At 45.2% G+C, this 18,604-nt stretch overlaps 1 protein-coding gene across 1 annotated transcript in view; it reads right to left on the reverse strand.

Annotated features, from left to right (window-relative positions):
- The window catches only part of LOC124804991 (bumetanide-sensitive sodium-(potassium)-chloride cotransporter), a 309,377-nt gene that overhangs the window by 37,790 nt on the left and 252,983 nt on the right, over positions 1 to 18,604 (reverse strand). Inside the window, exons 12-13 of the mRNA XM_047265384.1 lie at positions 5,966 to 6,177; positions 843 to 1,084 (exon numbers count right to left, since the gene is read on the reverse strand). Coding sequence (XP_047121340.1) covers positions 843 to 1,084; positions 5,966 to 6,177 — 454 coding nt within the window. The remainder of the gene's footprint in view (positions 1 to 842; positions 1,085 to 5,965; positions 6,178 to 18,604) is intronic.

The raw sequence follows: 18,604 nt of genomic DNA on the forward strand, positions 1-18,604 counted from the left end.
TTCTTTTTTTGAGCTTCAGCATACTCATTTGTATTTTTTGTTATCTCAGTTATCAGTAAAAAACAACATAAAAACATCTAGTACCTCATTAGGATGTTGAGGAGATGTTTGAATCCATTTACAGCAGTGAAATTGGTTTTTGTGAAGGCATTTTCGCCATCCATCAAAAGTAGGCTCGTTGTCAGTGTCAGCACTACTTGTAGACTGTGTGTGTTCATCTCTATAAATTTCTGTATTTTCATTGTCACTGTCCCGCTTTTGCGAACTATAATTACTGTTGTCATCGCTCAAATCACTCACATTTGTCATCCAATACTTCCAACATCGCTTTAGGATTACCACATAAATTCGGCATTTTTGTTGTTATGATTCCGAAAACCACCTTCGGGGTGAACTAGAAACGTGAAAATAAAATAACAGCGGGATGCGTTCGACAAACGCGTTTCCTCATAGTTAGATTGCTTGCCGACAGATGTCAGAACACTACAGTACAATACAGCGGAGAGAGCCCCGACATGTAAGTTAATGAAATGAAGGCCCAACATGCGAGTCTAATGCGATATTTACGCGGTCGGGGCTGCCCTGTCAGTCGAGCACTAAGGGGCTACATCAGACAAGATAGTAGCCGACAGCAAGATAAAAGGGTCTTTGCACCAGGGAAAGGTAGACGTTATGAAAACGTTGCCCGAGATACCCCAACCTGAACCTCCACATGATTCCTCCTGATACAACTCCACGTCATTCTTATTTTAATGCCCTCCAATCCTTTCCCTCCTTCTTGTTTCCACCATCATTTCTTCCGCCCGTCACAAACCTGCCACACCGCTGGCAGCAGTACTCACTGCAGGACATTGAAGTAGGCGATTAGGTCGTCTGTGGGGCAGCTCTGCCAGTCCTGCTTGTAGCCCATGAGCAGCACGTTGGGCCGGAGCTTGCCGATGCCGGCGCTCTGCATGAGTGCCCGTGCTCCCTGTTCGAAGGGCAGGCCATCCACGACGGCATAGAACGCCTTCGTGCGCCGCGCACGCAGCGCCGCAGATCCTGCGCGTAGCCGCCTCTCCCTCGCACGGTGCGTCAGCTGCGTCTGTCGACAGAACAGCTGCCTGCTTCAGCGGTGCCGTCGTATTGAAATATCCAACACTGTTACTGAATTTTACTTATTAACCCTCGAAAATGTTGTAATCTAGTTAGTTACTTTATATTTTAAAATTTCTAGAAAAAACAGTTATTGTTTTTAATGAAGTGTTCTCCCAGATTCTATAAATGATTTTAATTTTCCAGTTAAATTTAACCAAAAAATTTAAGTCTTAGTAGTAGCTGTCACTTTCCCAAATGAATTTAGTATTTGGTAGGCTTACGTTCAGGACCCCATTTACACATCAACGTCTCTGCAAAAAGCGTGTTCTGAGTAAAAGTTAACAACAATTAGCCTAACGAAATTTTCATTTTTTAATTTTATGTGGTGGTCATAAAGTACCCCCACTTCCTTGGTAGTACACGTTACTGAAAGAGTCTCGGTATTGTTAAAAGTGTGCTAAAAGATATTTTCAGGTTCTGGATCCTATTTGCACATCAGTAAATATACTGAGAGGCAGTAGTTAGTATACCCAGTTCCTGTAGAAACCTCTTCAAAGAACTGGGTTTACTAACTACTGCCTCTCAGTATATTTACTCCTTAATGAAATTTGTCCTAAATAATATATCTCTTTTTCCAACAAACAGCTCAGTTCATACATACGATACCAGGAACAAAAACGATCTGCACAAGGACTTAAAAGCACTTACTTTAGTTCAAAAAGGGGTCCACTACTCAGGAACACTTATCTTCAATAATTTGCCAGCATACATAAAAAATTGAGTTACAAATAAAGATCAGTTTAAAAGGAGTCTGAAAGACTTACTAGTGGCCAACTCCTTCTACTCCATTGACGAATTTTTTAATAGAAACAAATGATGTATATACTGATACCATTAGTATTGTTATTTCTGCTTAAGAAAAAAAATTGACATGTTCCACATCCACGAGGATCCCCTCAGCACGGATCTATGGAACGAAAAACTAATCTAATCCAATCTAACAAGTATGTTGTTAATATAAGTCAACAAGAATTACGTAATTTTGTCTTCTTTCAAATTTTTTTGGTGGCCATAAAGTTACCACCCTCCGCCGCCCAGCAATGCGCATTAAAGAAAATACATTGGTATGACTATGGTTAAGCAGATAAAATGTTCCATCAAATCAGCCAGAATCACAAAGTCGACGTAACTCCAGTTGTGAAAATCACCTAATGGAGGTTGTAAAAAGACTTTGTAAAAATACACGAACTGTAATAAACACAGGCAGGAATCGATCACAAGAAATAGTTATTAACCAAGGTGTAATACAAGGGTGTAGACTGTCATCTACTGTTTTTAATATATACATTGATTTCATTCTTCATACACAGAGCAGTAAAACAAACATAGAAATTAGACAGCGAATGATGAGTGCCTGAAATTGCTTCTGTTTGCAGATTATGTCGCTATTATTCGAAGAATAAGGATTGCCTCTAGAGATAGCACACCAGCTGAACAAAGTATGCAAAGAATACAATTCAAAAATTTGTAGTTATATGATGAAAATAATGCCAATCAAGATCAAAAATTGATTTAGATAATTCAGTTTTAGAACATGTGTCTCGAATCTCTTACTTAGGCTATGGTATGTTTCGATATTCATACATAATGTAAAAAGGTATTTACGTATGTAGGGTGGTCAGAAACAGGCTGAAAAGCTTGTAAGGATGTTGCAGGGTAGGTTTTGCTGAAAAAAACTGTCACGAGAAAAAATTTGATACGTTGCGCCGTTCCCGCTTTCATTAGTATTGAAGTTAGCCCATCAGGCCGTTAACGCCCGCAGATTTCAAAGGTGTTGCCAGATATGACTAGTGTCAGTTATTCTCATAGTGTAGATGACAGTGCATAAGACTACTGAGCCTTTGGCTTGGATTCGAGTCTTAATATCGCCTCACGTTCAATTTTTGTATCCCTATCTCGTTCGGTCTTAGGGAACCAAATTAAGACAACATTTGGCGACACCGTCTCTGCTGGACCACTTGAATTTGCACACGCAACGGCTTCTTGACTATCTTCATTACTAATTAACTCGGAAATGGTGCAACGTATCGATTTTTTTCTTAACAACATCCTTACCAGCTTTTCTGACTGTTTCTAATCATACTGTACGCGCCTCTGTATATGTTCAAAATCTCCAGAAAAGCAAACGGGAAGAATCGCTGGGGGGGGGGGGGGGGGGCGGCAGGCAAGAACCATCGACTGGTCAAAGGGGTGGGGGTGAGAAAGCATTGTAGCTCATGACATCTGAATACCTATAATCTGTATTGTATTGTATTGAATTGTATATTAACTGGGGGCTTAGAAATGACGGAGAGACTCCGTCCCTGCCGCAGCCGCAGTCGTCCACAACCTCACGACGACTTATGAACTGTTTCGTTTTGCTTGCATTTAATTGTATATACCGAAGGACATTGATTGTTTGCCTGTCGCCATTTACTTGCGACACAACTTTGCGAACACGCAAAGTTAAGTATTGTCAATTTAACTTACTGTAATAAACTCCATTAATAAGATCTGCTTGAATTGTTGTTCAACGATCCGCGGAAACAGTTTCCTAGGCTCCCTATATTGGACGAGTGGGCAGTATACTACACATAGTACATCGCTACAGATGAGGAGATTATTGGAAGTGGATGCAAGAGCAGCTGCAGCACATCAACGCAGACGAGCAGGGTATTGGATGCAAGTGCTAAATATCAGCAACTCATCACTGGAGATTAGATGGGTATTGGACGTGAGGGCCAGAAAAACTGCAGCATATTGAGAGACGAAATAGTGAAGCTAGCAGAGGATCAAGTAGATAAAAAGAAGAGAGATAATAGAAATCCTTGGGTAATAGAAGAGATATTGAATTTAATTGAGGAAAGGACAAAATATAAAAATGCAGTAAATGAAGCAGGCAAAAAGGAATACAAACGTATCAAAAATGAGATCGACAGGAAGTGCAAAATGGCTAAGCAGGGATGGCTGGAGGACAAACGTAGGATGTAGAGGCTTATCTCACTAAGAGTAAGATAGATACTGCCTACAGGAAAATTAAAGAGACTTTTGGAGAAAAGAAAACAACTTGCATGAATATCAAGAGCTCAGATGGAACCCAGTTCTAAGCAAAGAAGGGAAAGCAGAAAGGTGGAAGGGGTATACAGAGGGTCTATACAAGGGCGATGTTCTTAAGGACAATATTATAGAAATGGAAGAGAATGTAGATGAAATGGGAGATATGATACTGCGTGAAGAGTTTGACAGAGCGCTGAAAGACCTAAGTCGAAACAAGGCCCTGGGAGTAGACAACATTCCATTAGAACTACTGACGGCCTTGGGAGAGCCAGTTCTGACAAAACTCTACCATCTGGTGAGCAAAATGTATGAGACAGGCGAAATACCCTCAGACTTCAAGAAGAATATAATACCAAAGAAAGCAGGTGTTGACAGATGTGAAAATTACCGAACTATCAGTTTAATAAGCTACTGCTGCAAAATACTAACACGAATTCTTTACAGACGAATAGAAAAACTGGTAGAAGCCGACCTCGGGGAAGATGAGTTTGGATTCCGTAGAAATGTTGGAGCACGTGAGGCAATACTGAACCTACGACTTATCTTAGAAAATAGATTAAGGAAAGGCAAACCTACATTTCTAGCATTTGTAGACTTAGAGAAAGCATTTGACAAAGTTGACTGGAATACTCTCTTTCAAATTCTGAAGGTGGCAGGGCTAAAATACAGGGAGCGAAAGGCTATTTACAATTTGTACAGAAACCAGACGGCAGTTATAAGATTCGAGGGACATGAAAGGGAAGTAGTGGTTGGGAAGGGAGTGACACAGGGTTGTAGCCTCTCCCTGATGTTATTCGATCTGTATATTGAGCAAGCAGTAAAGGAAACAAAAGAAAAATTCGGAGAAGGTATTAAAATCCATGGAGAGAAAATAAAAACATTGAAGTTCGTCGATGACATTGTAATTCTGTCAGAGACAGCAAAGGACCTGGAAGAGCAGCTGAACGGAATGGACATGGTCTTGAAAGGAGGATATAAGATGAACATCAACAAAAACAAAACGAGAATAATAGAATGTAGTCCAATTAAATCGGGTGATGCTGCGGGAATTAGATTAGGAAATGAGACACTTAAAGTAGTAAATGATTATTGCTATTTGGGAAGCAAGATATAAAATGTAGACTGACAATGGCAAGGAAAGCATTTCTGAAGAAGAGAAATTTGTTAACATCGGGTATAGATTTAGTGTCAGGAAGTAGTTTCTGAAAGTAATTGTATGGAGTGTAGCCATGTATGGAAGTGAAACATGGACGATAAATAGTTTGGACAAGAAGAGAATAGAAGCTTTCGAAAGTGGTGCTACAGAAGAAAGCTGAAGATTAGATGGGTAGATCACATAACTAATGAGGAGGTATTGAATAGAATTGGGGAGAAGAGAAATTTGTGGCACAACTTGACTAGATGAAGGGATCGGTTGGTAGGGCATATTCTGAGGCATCAAGGGATCACCAATTTAGTATTGGAGGGCAGCGTGGAGGGTAAAAATCGCAGAGTGAGACCAAGAGATGAATACACTAAACAGATTCAGAAGGATGTAGGTTGCAGTAGGTACTGGGAGATGAAGAAGCTTGCACAGGATAGAGTAGCATGGAGAGCTGCATCCAACCAGTCTCTGGACTGAAGACCGCAACAACAGCATTGGCGTCAATGAGCAGGGTATTTGACGCACGTGCTAGAATACTTGCAGCTTGTCGCTGACGATGAGTGGGTTGTTGGATTTGGGTGCTAGAATACACGCAGCACGTTGCCACAGATGAGCAGAGCAGGATGCTGTATGCAGGTACTAGAATACCTGCAGCACATCGCCACAGATGAGCAGTGCGTGGCCCTTGGTGATGAGCGAGGCGAGCCCCAGCAGTGGGGGTCGGTCCTGAGGTCGGCCCGTGAGCGCCAGCAACTGCGGACGGTAGTTCTTCACGTGGTCGCCCACACTGGACAGCTTGTACGCGCTGTGCAGTGCCGTTTTATATGTCTGCGCCTGTGTTGAGCTGCCCCAGTTTGCATCTGTAACAAATGGAATGGACAATACACAGGACTACTTTTGACTATGTACTGAAACGCCATTTTCTCTTTTGCCAACAGTTAAGTCAAAAATGAACAAAAACGTTTTTTTGTAACAGGAACGATCTTCGGAAACTGTGGCTGTAACAGCAGCCACAAGGGGGATGCTATGGTTTCTGCTGACAAATGTGGCGGATATATACACTCCTGGAAATTGAAATAAGAACACCGTGAATTCATTGTCCCAGGAAGGGGAAACTTTATTGACACATTCCTGGGGTCAGATACATACATGATCACACTGACAGAACCACAGGCAACAGAGCATGCACAATATCGGCACTAGTACAGTGTATATCCACCTTTCGCAGCAATGCAGGCTGCTATTCTCCCATGGAGACGATCGTAGAGATGCTGGATGTAGTCCTGTGGAACGGCTTGCCATGCCATTTCCACCTGGCGCCTCAGTTGGACCAGCGTTCGTGCTGGACGTGCAGACCGCGTGAGACGACGCTTCATCCAGTCCCAAACATGCTCAATGGGGGACAGATCCGGAGATCTTGCTGGCCAGGGTAGTTGACTTACACCTTCTAGAGCACGTTGGATGGCACGGGATACATGCGGACGTGCATTGTCCTGTTGGAACAGCAAGTTCCCTTGCCGGTCTAGGAATGGTAGAACGATGGGTTCGATGACGGTTTGGATGTACCGTGCACTATTCAGTGTCCCCTCGACGATCACCAGTGGTGTACGGCCAGTGTAGGAGATCGCTCCCCACACCATGATGCCGGGTGTTGGCCCTGTGTGCCTCGGTCGTATGCAGTCCTGATTGTGGCGCTCACCTGCACGGCGCCAAACACGCATACGACCATCACTGGCACCAAGGCAGAAGCGACTCTCATCGCTGAAGACGACACGTCTCCATACGTCCCTCCATTCACGCCTGTCGTGACACCACTGGAGGCGGGCTGCACGATGTTGGGGCGTGAGCGGAAGACGGCCTAACGGTGTGCGGGACCGTAGCCCAGCTTCATGGAGACGGTTGCGAATGGTCCTCGCCGATACCCCAGGAGCAACAGTGTCCCTAATTTGCTGGGAAGTGGCGGTGCGGTCCCCTACGGCACTGCGTAGGATCCTACGGTCTTGGCGTGCATCCGTGCGTCGCTGCGGTCCGGTCCCAGGTCGACGGGCACGTGCACCTTCTGCCGACCACTGGCGACAACATCGATGTACTGTGGAGACCTCACGCCCCACGTGTTGAGCAATTCGGCGGTACGTCCACCCGGCCTGCCTCATGCCCACTATACGCCCTCGCTCAAAGTCCGACAACTGCACATACAGTTCACGTCCACGCTGTCGCGGCATGCTACCAGTGTTAAAGACTGCGATGGAGCTCCGTATGCCACGGCAAACTGGCTGACACTGACGGCGGCGGTGCACAAATGCTGCGCAGCTAGCGCCATTCGACGGCCAACACCGCGGTTCCTGGTGTGTCCGCTGTGCCGTGCGTGTGATCATTGCTTGTACATCCCTCTCGCAGTGTCCGGAGCAAGTATGGTGGGTCTGACACACCGGTGTCAATGTGTTCTTTTTTCCATTTCCAGGAGTGTATATACCACAATCTTAAAACACAGTACTGGCCGTTAAAACTACTACACCACGAAGATGACGTGCTACAGACGCGAAATTTAACCTACAGCAAGAATATGCTGTGATATGCAAATGATTAGCTATTCAGAGCATTCACACAAGGTTGGCGCCGGTGGCGACACCTACAACGTGTGACATAAGGAAAGTTTCCAACCGATTTCTCATACACAAATAGCAGCTGACCGGCGTTGCCTGGTGAAACGTTGTTGTGATACCTCATGTGAGGAGGAGAAATGCGTACCATCACGTTTCCGACTTTGATAAAGGTCGGATTGTAACCTATCGCGATTGCGGTTTATCGTATCGCGACATTGCTGCTCGCGTTGGTCGAGATCGAATGACTGTTAGCAGAATATGGAGTCGGTGGGTTCAGGAGGGTAATACGGAACGCCGTGCTCGATCCCAACGGCGTCGTATCACTAGTAGTCGAGATGACAGGCATCTTATCCGCATAGCTGTAACGGATCGTGCAGCCATGTCTCGATCCCTGAGTCAACAGATGGGGACGTTTGCAAGACAACAACCATCTGCACGAACCTTTCGACGACATTTGCAGCAGCATGGACTATCGGCTCGGAGACCATGGCTGCGGTTACCCTTGACGCTGCATCACACACAGGAGCGCCTGCGATGGTGTACTCAACGACGAACCTGGGTGCACGATTGACAAAAAACGTTATTTTTTCGGATGAATCCAGGTTCTGTTTACACCAACATGATGGTCGCATCCGTGTTTGGCAACATCGCGGTGAACACACATTGGAAGCGTGTATTCGTCATCGCCATACTGGCATATCACCCGGCATGATGGTATGGGGTGCCAATTGTAACACGTCTCGGCGACCTCTTGTTCGCATTGGCGGCACTTTGAACAGTGGACGTTACATTTCAGAAGTGTTATGACCAGTGGCTCTACCCTTCATTCGATCCCTGCGAAACCCTATATTTCAGCAGGATAATGCACTACCGCATGTTTCAGATCCTGTACGGGCCTTTCTGGATACAGAAAATGTTCGACTGCTGCCCTGGCCAGCACATTCTCCAGATCTCTCACCAATCGAAAACGTGTGGTCAATGGTGGCCGAACAACTGGCTCGTCACAATACGTCAGTCACTACTCTTGATGGTTCTAGGCGCTCCAGCCCGGAGCCGCGCTGCTGCTACGGTCGCAGCTTCGAATTCTGCCTCGGGCATGGATGTGTGTGATGTCCTTAGGTTAGTTAGGTTTAATTAGTTCTAAGTTCTAGGGGACTGGTGACCACAGCTGTTGAGTCCCATAGTGCTCAGAGCCACTACTCTTGATGAACTGTGGTATCATGTTGAAGCTGCATGGGCAGCTGTACCTGTACACGCCATCCAAGTTCTGTTTGACTCAATTCCCAGGCGTATCAGGGCTGTTATTACGGCCAGAGGTGGTTGTTCTGGGCACTGATTTCTTAGTATCTATGCTCCCAAATTGCGTGAAAAGGCAATCACATGTCAGTTGTAGGATAATATGTTTGTCCAATGAATACCCGTTTATCATCTGCATTTCTTCTTGGTGTAGCAATTTTAATGGCCAGTAGTGTATATCTGCCTGGTAAGCCCTGAGGTAGAGCTCATTTCACTTTTCGAATAGGTTGCAGCCAACATGCTCTGTTTAGAATTCAGTGGTTGTCCAAGTTTTTTGCTCAAGAGCCAATATTAACATTGTGGGGCGGCACATCGGGCCACATATGCGCCTATCTTAGTATTAATTAATAACCTACGTAAATGTCCGCCCCTGGTAGCTGAGTGGTCAGCGCGACAGAATGTCATGCCTAACGGCCCGGGTTCGATTCCCGGCTGGGTCGGAGATTTTCTCCGCTCAAGGACTGGATGTTGTATTGTCCTTATCATCATAATATCATCCCCATCGACACGCATGTCGCGAAGTTGCGTCAACTCGAAAGACTTGCACCAGGCGAACGGTCTACCCGACGAGAGGCCCTAGCCACACGGTATTTCCATACCTACGTAAGTTAATAGTTTAGGAACGCCTAATAGACTAGCTATACTAATGGCGCAACAAGACGACCACAGGTCACCAAGTACTGAAAGTTAAAATTCGGCATTCAGTACACTCTGTGATGGCTGTACTCTCTTCTAGATAGCAACCACCCTCTGTGGCTCCAAAGCTGTGATCCTGGTTTGTCTTGATTACTGGCAACTGATTGTAAGGAACAACTTTCATTTGATATCGAGGTTGACCGCCTTGCTCAGCAGTTATCCTGTGCTCTCAGCATCAAAATCCTACAGGGAGTGCTGTTGAAGCTCTTCTGGTGATACATCAGCGTTAGGGCGCTGATTTTAGTAAGGCTACTCCACATGCTGATGTTATACTGTCAGTGCTGATCAGGTTAACGCCTATTCTATGAGGTTTCGGAGTTGCAGCCGAATCATGTTGACTTCTTGCCACAGTATTTCAGTTGGCAACTGTTCAGCCATCTTCAATTGAGAGTGCATCTCTGGAGACAGCTAGTTCACGGTGTCAGATTTATAGCAAAAATTGATGTGGAGCCACATGCACACTGACGGCCATCACAGGACCGTCCGATATCGAAATGCACACCGCAAATACTGTTCCACCTGTGGCGCGCAGACGCAAGCGTAAAGGTGACACTACATGCCGCCCTTTGTCGGAAAGCACGCTCACAGCGTCTAAAGTGAACGTCAGATGTCGCCAGACGTGTCACTACGAATATAATGTTTTCTCTCAGAAGAAATTAAAGAAATCACCGGGTCCTAAGTCTTGTCCCTGTAAGCCACTGTCACGATTTACGACACTGTGAACTAGCAGTCTCCAGTGGCGGGCATTTATCTGAAGATGGCTCACCAGCTGCTAGCCAAAGTGTTGTGGCAAGAAGTCAACAAGATCCGGCTGCAATCCTGAAACCTCATAGAATATTTAGTATACCGGAAAAACTTCAACGTTAATGTCTGACTGTTTATAAAGGGTCTAAGACTGCACTCTAAATTGAACATCCATATTATGCTACACTAGTGCCGGTTAGTGTAAGAGGGTAATAACCCAATAGTTGAGTGATGAGATAAATGGCTACTGGCATAGTTCTAGGAGACTTTATTGCCACTATACACTCAGGCTCATAAATTAAGGATAATGCTGATACATGGTGAAACTACGCTCTGGTGGGCGGTTTGCGGGTATAAATTACCTCGGGGTGTGACCATGCAGTGCATTTGACCTGCGGTCGTCGCATGGTGGCGCTGGCAGCAGTCCACATATGCAGAGGTCTGTCGGTGCCTGTCACAGTACGGTGCAGCGAGTAAGTGTGCAGACGATTTCATACGTGCTAATGGTGACTGTGTGTTGAAAATGGCTGAAAGAACACATATTGATGACGTTATGAGGGGTAGAATACTAGGGCGACTGGAGGCTGGTCAAACACAGCAGATCGTAGCACGGACCCTACGTGTGCCACAAAGTGTGATCTCACGATTATGGCAACTATTCCAGCAGACAGGAAACGTGTCCAGGCGCTACAGTACGGGACGTCCACAGTGTACACCACCACAAGAAGACCGATATCTCACCAGTAGTGCCCGCACACGGCCACGGAGTACTGCAGGTAGCCTTGCTCGGGACCTTACCGCAGCCACTGGAACAGTTGTCTCCAGACACACAGTCTAGAGACGACTGAACAGACGTGGTTTATTCGCCCAGAGACATGCAAGGTGCATTCCACTGACCCCTGGTGACAGGAGAGCCCGTAAAGCGTGGTGTCAAAAACACAGTACATGGTCATTGGAACAGTGGTCCCATCTTATGTCTAAGGACGTGTCCTGGTATAGTCTGAACAGTGATTCTAGCCGGGTTTTCATCTGTCGTGAACCAGGAACCTGATACCACCCCTTAATGTCCTCGAAAGGGACCTGTATGGAGGTCGTGGTTTGACGGTGTGGTATGGGATTATGACTGGTGCACGTACAACCCTGCATGTCTTTTACAGAGAAATTGTAACAGGTCAGGTGCATCGGGACGTTTTTTGCACCAGTATGTCCACCTTTTCAGGGTTGCAGTGGGTCCCACCTTCCTCCTGATGGATGATGACGCACGGCCCCACCGAGATGCCATCGTGGAGGAGTAATTTGAAACAGAAGATATCAGGCGAATGGAGTGGCCTGCCTGTTCTTCAGACCTACACCCCATCGAGCACGGCTGGGATGCTCTCGGTTGATGTATTGCTACATGTCTTCAAACCCCTACGACACTTCAGGAGCTCCGACAGGCACTGGTGCAAGAAAGCGGAGCTACACCTCAGCAGCTCCTTGACCACCTGATCCAGAGTATGCCAACCCGTTGTGCGGCCTGTGTACGTGTGCATGGTGATCATTTCCCATATTGATGTCGGGGTACATGCGCAGGAAACAGTGGCGTTTTGTAACACGTGTGTTTCGGGACGGTTTTCGCAACTTATCATCAATACCGTGGACTTACAGATCTGTGGCGTGTGTGTTCCCCATGTGCCTATGCTATTAGCGCCAGTTTTGTGTAGTGCCACGTTGTGTGGCACCATATTCTGCAGTTATCAAAAATGGTTCAAATGGCTCTGAGCACTATGGGACTTAACAGCTGAGGTCATCAGTTCCCTAGAACTTAGCTACTTAAACCTAACTAACCTAAGGACATCACACACACCCATGCCCGAGGCAGGATTCGATCCTGCGACCGTAGCGGTCGCGCGGTTTGCAGTTATCCTTAATTTATGAGCATGAGTGTAGTTAACTAGTATTAGGTGAGCACTCCAGCTTAAGAAACATTTTGGGAGTAGCAAAGTGAGCGGCTGCTGCTGCTGCTAGTTAATGTACGCTGAAGTGACAAAAGCCATGGAATAGCGATATGTACGTATACAGGCGGCGATAGTATCAAGTTCGCAAGGTATAAAATGGCATCGGACATTCCATTTCGGAAATCTTTAGGGAATTCAGTATTCTGAGATCAATAGTGTCAAGAGCGTGCAGAGAATACCAAATTTCAGGCATTATCTCTCATCACGGACATCACAATGGCCAACAGCCTTCATTTAACAATCGATAATAGCAGCACCTGGGTTGAGTTGTCAGTGCTAATAGACAAGCAACAGTGCGAGAAATAAATGCAGAAATCAATGTTGCACGTACAACGAACGTATCCGTTAGGACAGTGCAGCGAAATCTGGCGTTAATGAACTATGGCAGCCGGCCGCTGTGACCGAGTGGTTCTAGGCGCTTCAGTCTGGAACCGCACTGCTGCTACAGTAGCAGCTTCGAATGCTGCCTCGGGAATGGATGCGTGTGATGTCCTTAGGTTAGTTAGGTTTAAGTAGTTCTAAGTCTAGGGGACTGATGACCTCAGATGGCAAGTCCCATAGTGTTTAGAGCCATTTGAACCATTTTGGGCTGTGGCAGCAGACGACTGACAAGAGTTCCGTTGCTAACAGCATGACATCGCCGGCAGAGCCATTTCTGAGCTCGTGACCATATCAGCTGGACCGTAGACGACTGGAAAACCGTGGCCTGATCATACAAGACGCGATTCCAGTTGGTAAGCGCTGACGGTAAGGTCTGAGTGTAGCGCAAACTTCGAGAGGCCATGGATGCAAGTTGTCAACAAGGCACTGTGCAAGCTGGCGGTGGCTTCGTAATAGTGTGGACTGTGCTTACATGAAATACACTGGGTCCTCTGGTCCAACTGAACCCATCTTAGACTGGAAACGGTTATGTTCGGCAAACAAGAGTCCACTTGTAGCCATTCATGGACTTCACGTTTCCAACAATGATGGAATTTTTATGGATGACAATGCGGCATGCCGCCGGAGCACAATTGTTTGCGACTGTGTTTGAAGAACATTCTCGACTGCTCGAGCGAATGATTTGGCAACCCAGACCACCTGACATGAACCCTTTGAACATTTATGGGACGTAATCGAGAGGCTAGTTCGTGTACAAAATACTGTACCATGAATACTTTCGCAATTATGGACGGCTGTAGAGGCAGCATGGCTCAATATTTCTGGAGTGGACTTTCTACGACTTTTTGAGTCCATGCTGTGCCGAGTTGCTGCACAACACTGGGAAAATGGAGGTCCGAAACGATATTGGTATTCCATGACTTTTGTCATCTCAGTGTGTAGCAACTATTATTACTAACTGGGTACATGTAAAATATTATATACAAGCGGTGTTCAATAAGTAATGCAACACATTTTTTTCTTTGGCCAATTTGGGTTGAAATAATGTGGAATTTGTTGTGGGACATCAGCCCCTATAGTTTCATGAAGTTCCGGTAGTTGGCGGTACTGTACGTAGCCTTCAAAGTGAGGTTTGTAATGGAGATGCGTCTCAAGCAGAGAGCTGTCATTGAGCTTCTTTTGGCGGAAACCTAGAGCGTCGCAGATATTCATAGGAGCTTGCAGAATGTATACAGAAACCTAGCAGTGAAGAAAAACAGCGTGAGTCGTTGGACGAGGCGTCTCATCATCGCAACAGGGTCCCGCAAACATGTCCGATCTTCTGCGTGCTGGCGGCGCACACACCTGTGACTCCCGCAGTGAGTCGCGCGGAGACTCTCATTCGAAGTGATTGATGGATCACAATCAAACACCTCGCTGCTCAACTGGACGTCTCTTTTGGTAGTGCTGACACACTTGTCCATCAGCTGGGCTACTCAAGGGTGTGTGCCTGCTGCATTTCTCGCCGCCTAACAGGAGACCATTACGAGCAACGAAGAACCATCTGTGCGGAATCGCTTGCACGTTACGAGGTTATTCGCAACAATTTTTTTGTCGAACACCGTCACAGGTGTTGAAACACGGGTTCATCACTCCGAACTGAAAGCAAAAAGGCAATCAATGGAGTGCGCCACGCCATCTCTCCTTCAAAGAAAAAGTTCAAAGCCGCACTGAGCTGGTGAAGTCATGCCGATGGTCTTCTGGGACTATTGTGCTACCCTCAGGAAATTGAAGAAACTACTTCAGAGTGTCCGTCGGCACAAAAATGCAAACGAACTTCTCTCTCCGTGACAACATAAGGCCTCACATGTCTGCACATCCGAGAGGAGCTCACAGAACTTCATAGGACTGTTCTTACTCGTCCATTCTATAGCTCGGATCTCAAACTTTCCAACTTCCATCTGTTTGGCCCAGTCAAGATCCACTCCATGGGAAGCAGTAAGTGGATGGTGGGGAGGTTATTGATGCAGCAAACGCTGGCTCCGACGTTTACCAGTAAAATGTACCAAAAATGGTTCAAATGGCTCCGAGCACTATGGGACTTAACATCTGAGGTAATCAGTCCCCTAGAACTTAGAACTACTTAAACTAACCTAAGGACATCACACACATCCATGCCCGAGGCAGGATTCGAACCTGCGACCGTAGATAGAATGTACCATATGGGCATACAGGGCGTCCCATTAACGTGGCGTAAGGCCGTCGCACTGAACGGAGATTATGGTGAAAAATAGAGTTTTGTAGCTGAAAGAGTGGAGAATAATGTTATGTATTGCAAGCCTGAATAAAACCAATCCGCTCTCAGAAAAAAGCCTTGCATTACTTACTGAATGTCCTTGGTACATAACCACTCTGCTGTAAATATTTGTTATGCGTGAGTGCGTTGTTGCCTTCCCATCTTTCTGGACAACCCTCGTATTTCAGCAAAGTTCTGTATAGGTTTACATCCACCATAACAAAATAGCGGCTAAGCCGGCTCCGCACCAAGGATATGCTGTAATTTACCGTGAACGTCCAGACATTCTAATGAACCCAAGACACATAGTAATTGGTAAAGCTGTAGGGTTTATCGTTCCGCCCATCATTGCTAAATGTGGAATTTAGTAGCATCACAATCATTTCTTGACAATGGTTGGACTCCTGCAGGACGACCCAGGTGTAATGGTCATTTTTGAATGATAGGTATGACTATTCAAAGCAAAAAATTCTAATAAACATGGGATCTAAAACATATATGTTAAAAGCTGTGAGCACTAGTTCATCTTTGCCACTGTGAAATACATCTCAGCTACTAAACAAGTGCTCATAGCTCTTAACCCTTGGAGTCTCAACAATGTAAAAACAAATATAATTTTGAAACTGTTCACAAAGTACTTTTATTATCATAGTAAGCAACTAATACAAGAAGAAAGTGAGAAAAAGGAAACACTCAATTTTTGTATGGAGGTGTTTTGACTATGAAATGTAATTTTAAAATGTCTCAAAAAATTAAACCTTTGTTATCACAGTAAGAAGAAATTGGCAAAAAGTAAAAAAAAATCAGTTCTTTTAAGGAGGTTATTGAACCATTTTGGGCTGTGGCAGCAGACGACTGACAAGAGTTCCTTTGCTAACAGCATGACATCGCCGGCAGAGCCATTTCTGAGCTCGTGACCATATCAGCTGGACCGTAGACGACTGGAAAACCGTGGCCCCATCTAGTGAAATGAAAAATTATCGCGGCCGTGTTTGGCAACAACAGACAATATAACATTTAAGTAACTTTGTATCTTGCTCGTTTTCAAAACTTTCTGCTGGGACCTACGGTTTTCAACCACCCATCATTTCATATAATGTATTTGAAAGCAAATGCGCAGTTTTTCAAGACATCACACTACACATCGAAACTTCCATGAACTCACACTGCCTAAAAAAATTGTAGTCCTAAATAACAAGCAAAAATGGGCCTAAAATTTAATAAATCTTTTATGAAAACTATGTAGTGCCCCAGTGGTTTCATTTCAAAACCATTCATAAAAGCAGTATTACAAACTCAAATTCACATTACAATAACTCAAAGTATACTTACTTTCACTGTCAGTGATCTCCTCAGTGTGGCCCCAATAAAAAAAAAAGTCCGCAGGGGCCAGGTCTGGAGAATACGGAGGATGAGGCAGGACAGTGATTTCGTTTTTTGTGCAATAGTCACGCACTAACAGGGATGAATATGCTGGTGGGTTATCGTGATGCAAGAGCCATGAATTGTCTAGCCACATTTCAGGCCGTTTCCTAGTCACATTTTCTCGCAGTCGTCGCAATATGTCCTCATAGTACCATCTATTAATAGTTTGTCCCTGCCAAATAAAACTATCAGCATGGCTTTGACATTTGACCTGACCTGACGAGCTTGTTTTGGTCTTGGAGAACCTTTTCCGATCCTTTGTGAAGACTGAACCTTGGTCTTAACATAATCACTAGTTATGATTCTCATTAAGGAAAACCTCGTTCTCATGTACGCGATCCAAAAGCTCTTCACAGACTGAGAGGCGAAGGTCTTTCTGGTCTTGACTCTTGAGCTGTGGGACGGACGAACTAGGCGGCAACACGATGAGTTTCCAGATGCTGTGCCAGGGTTTTATGACATGGTCCAACTAAAATATTTAATTCTTCTGCAGACTCTCGGACAGTCGGTCTTCAATTGGCACGCACAACTTTGTTGACGTTCCTGGCATGAGCATCATCGGTGAACGTCGAAATACGTCCTGAATGAGGGTAATCTTTAACTTTCGTTTGACCATGTGATCCATTCGTACGGCTTAAGTATTCATCATTGTAGGCTTCCATCATCATTTGATGTGTCTCTCAGAAGATTTTCTTGAGTTTCACGTACAATTTAATGCAGACGTGTTGCTTCTCTAACTCTGCCATATTGAAATTCGCAATCTGTGCAATACAACGCTGTACTCAATACAGCACTGAACGTTAACTAACAGACGTACAACAATGAAACTTCCGGCAGTTACACAGTAAACACAGGCGTGTGCAGGGATGCCAACCGTATTTCGCTCCAATACACCAATGGCGCGAATTTACAAATGTTTCGGAATTTTTTGAACAGGCCTTGTAAAATAAAATGGTGGTTTTAGGCAGAAACCACTGCCACTCCAAGGATTAAGGTAGCCCATATGTACAGTGTGTTAACTGTAAGACGGCAGAGTTGTGAGGGGAGTGCGGGGAGAGGAGGAAGCAAGCATTGGCTGGTGAGGGGAGCGGAGTCGTTGGGGTGTGGGGGTGGGGGAAGGGGGGAGGACAAGGCACGCCTACCAGTTGCAGTGCTGGCACTACAAATTGCTCGTCATGCTTACACGAAAGCAGACGAAAGGCTTGGAAGTAAAACTCGCTTTAAATGTTGTTCGTAAACGAAACTGAAATCGTCATGTACATTAAAATCTATATATATATATATATATATATATATATATATATATATATATATATATAAATGTATGTATGTTTGTCTACTATGCGCTCACAAACCATTCATCCGATTGCAATAAAAACTGTTTGAATCTTCCAATGCTACGCATGCTTTGTCGTGTGTATGTTGCAGCTCTCACTGAAGATTTGTAAATGGGGTGAAGCAATTTTTTCTGCTCCCTTTCCCTTTCGCAGCATTCAATCACACGCAATATAATTTTGCGAGCATCGCTACGTAATACTGGTTTCCTTCTAGCCGTAGGCCTACCGGTAGGAGTTGTTGGCGACTCCCGAGATTGGCCAGCAACTGCCTCTTCACTCATTTTGATAATGTTTAACACAACTGCACAATAAAAACACGCAGAACAGTACAGCGCACAACAATAACGAAGCAGACGACAATGGCTACCTTGTACAACACAGTCAGCTACGTAATGTTGGCAGCAGTCGAAACTGTGTGCCTACCGAAGCCTCCCGACGTTTACCAACTTCTACCGATTCAGGACTATGGAGAGGTCTGCATCTAAAAGTTTACACACTGTACTTGACAAATTTTTTCTTTTTTTGGTCCACAT

Source organism: Schistocerca piceifrons, chromosome 7, assembly GCF_021461385.2.
Source record: "Schistocerca piceifrons isolate TAMUIC-IGC-003096 chromosome 7, iqSchPice1.1, whole genome shotgun sequence".
Taxonomy (NCBI): domain Eukaryota; kingdom Metazoa; phylum Arthropoda; class Insecta; order Orthoptera; family Acrididae; genus Schistocerca; species Schistocerca piceifrons.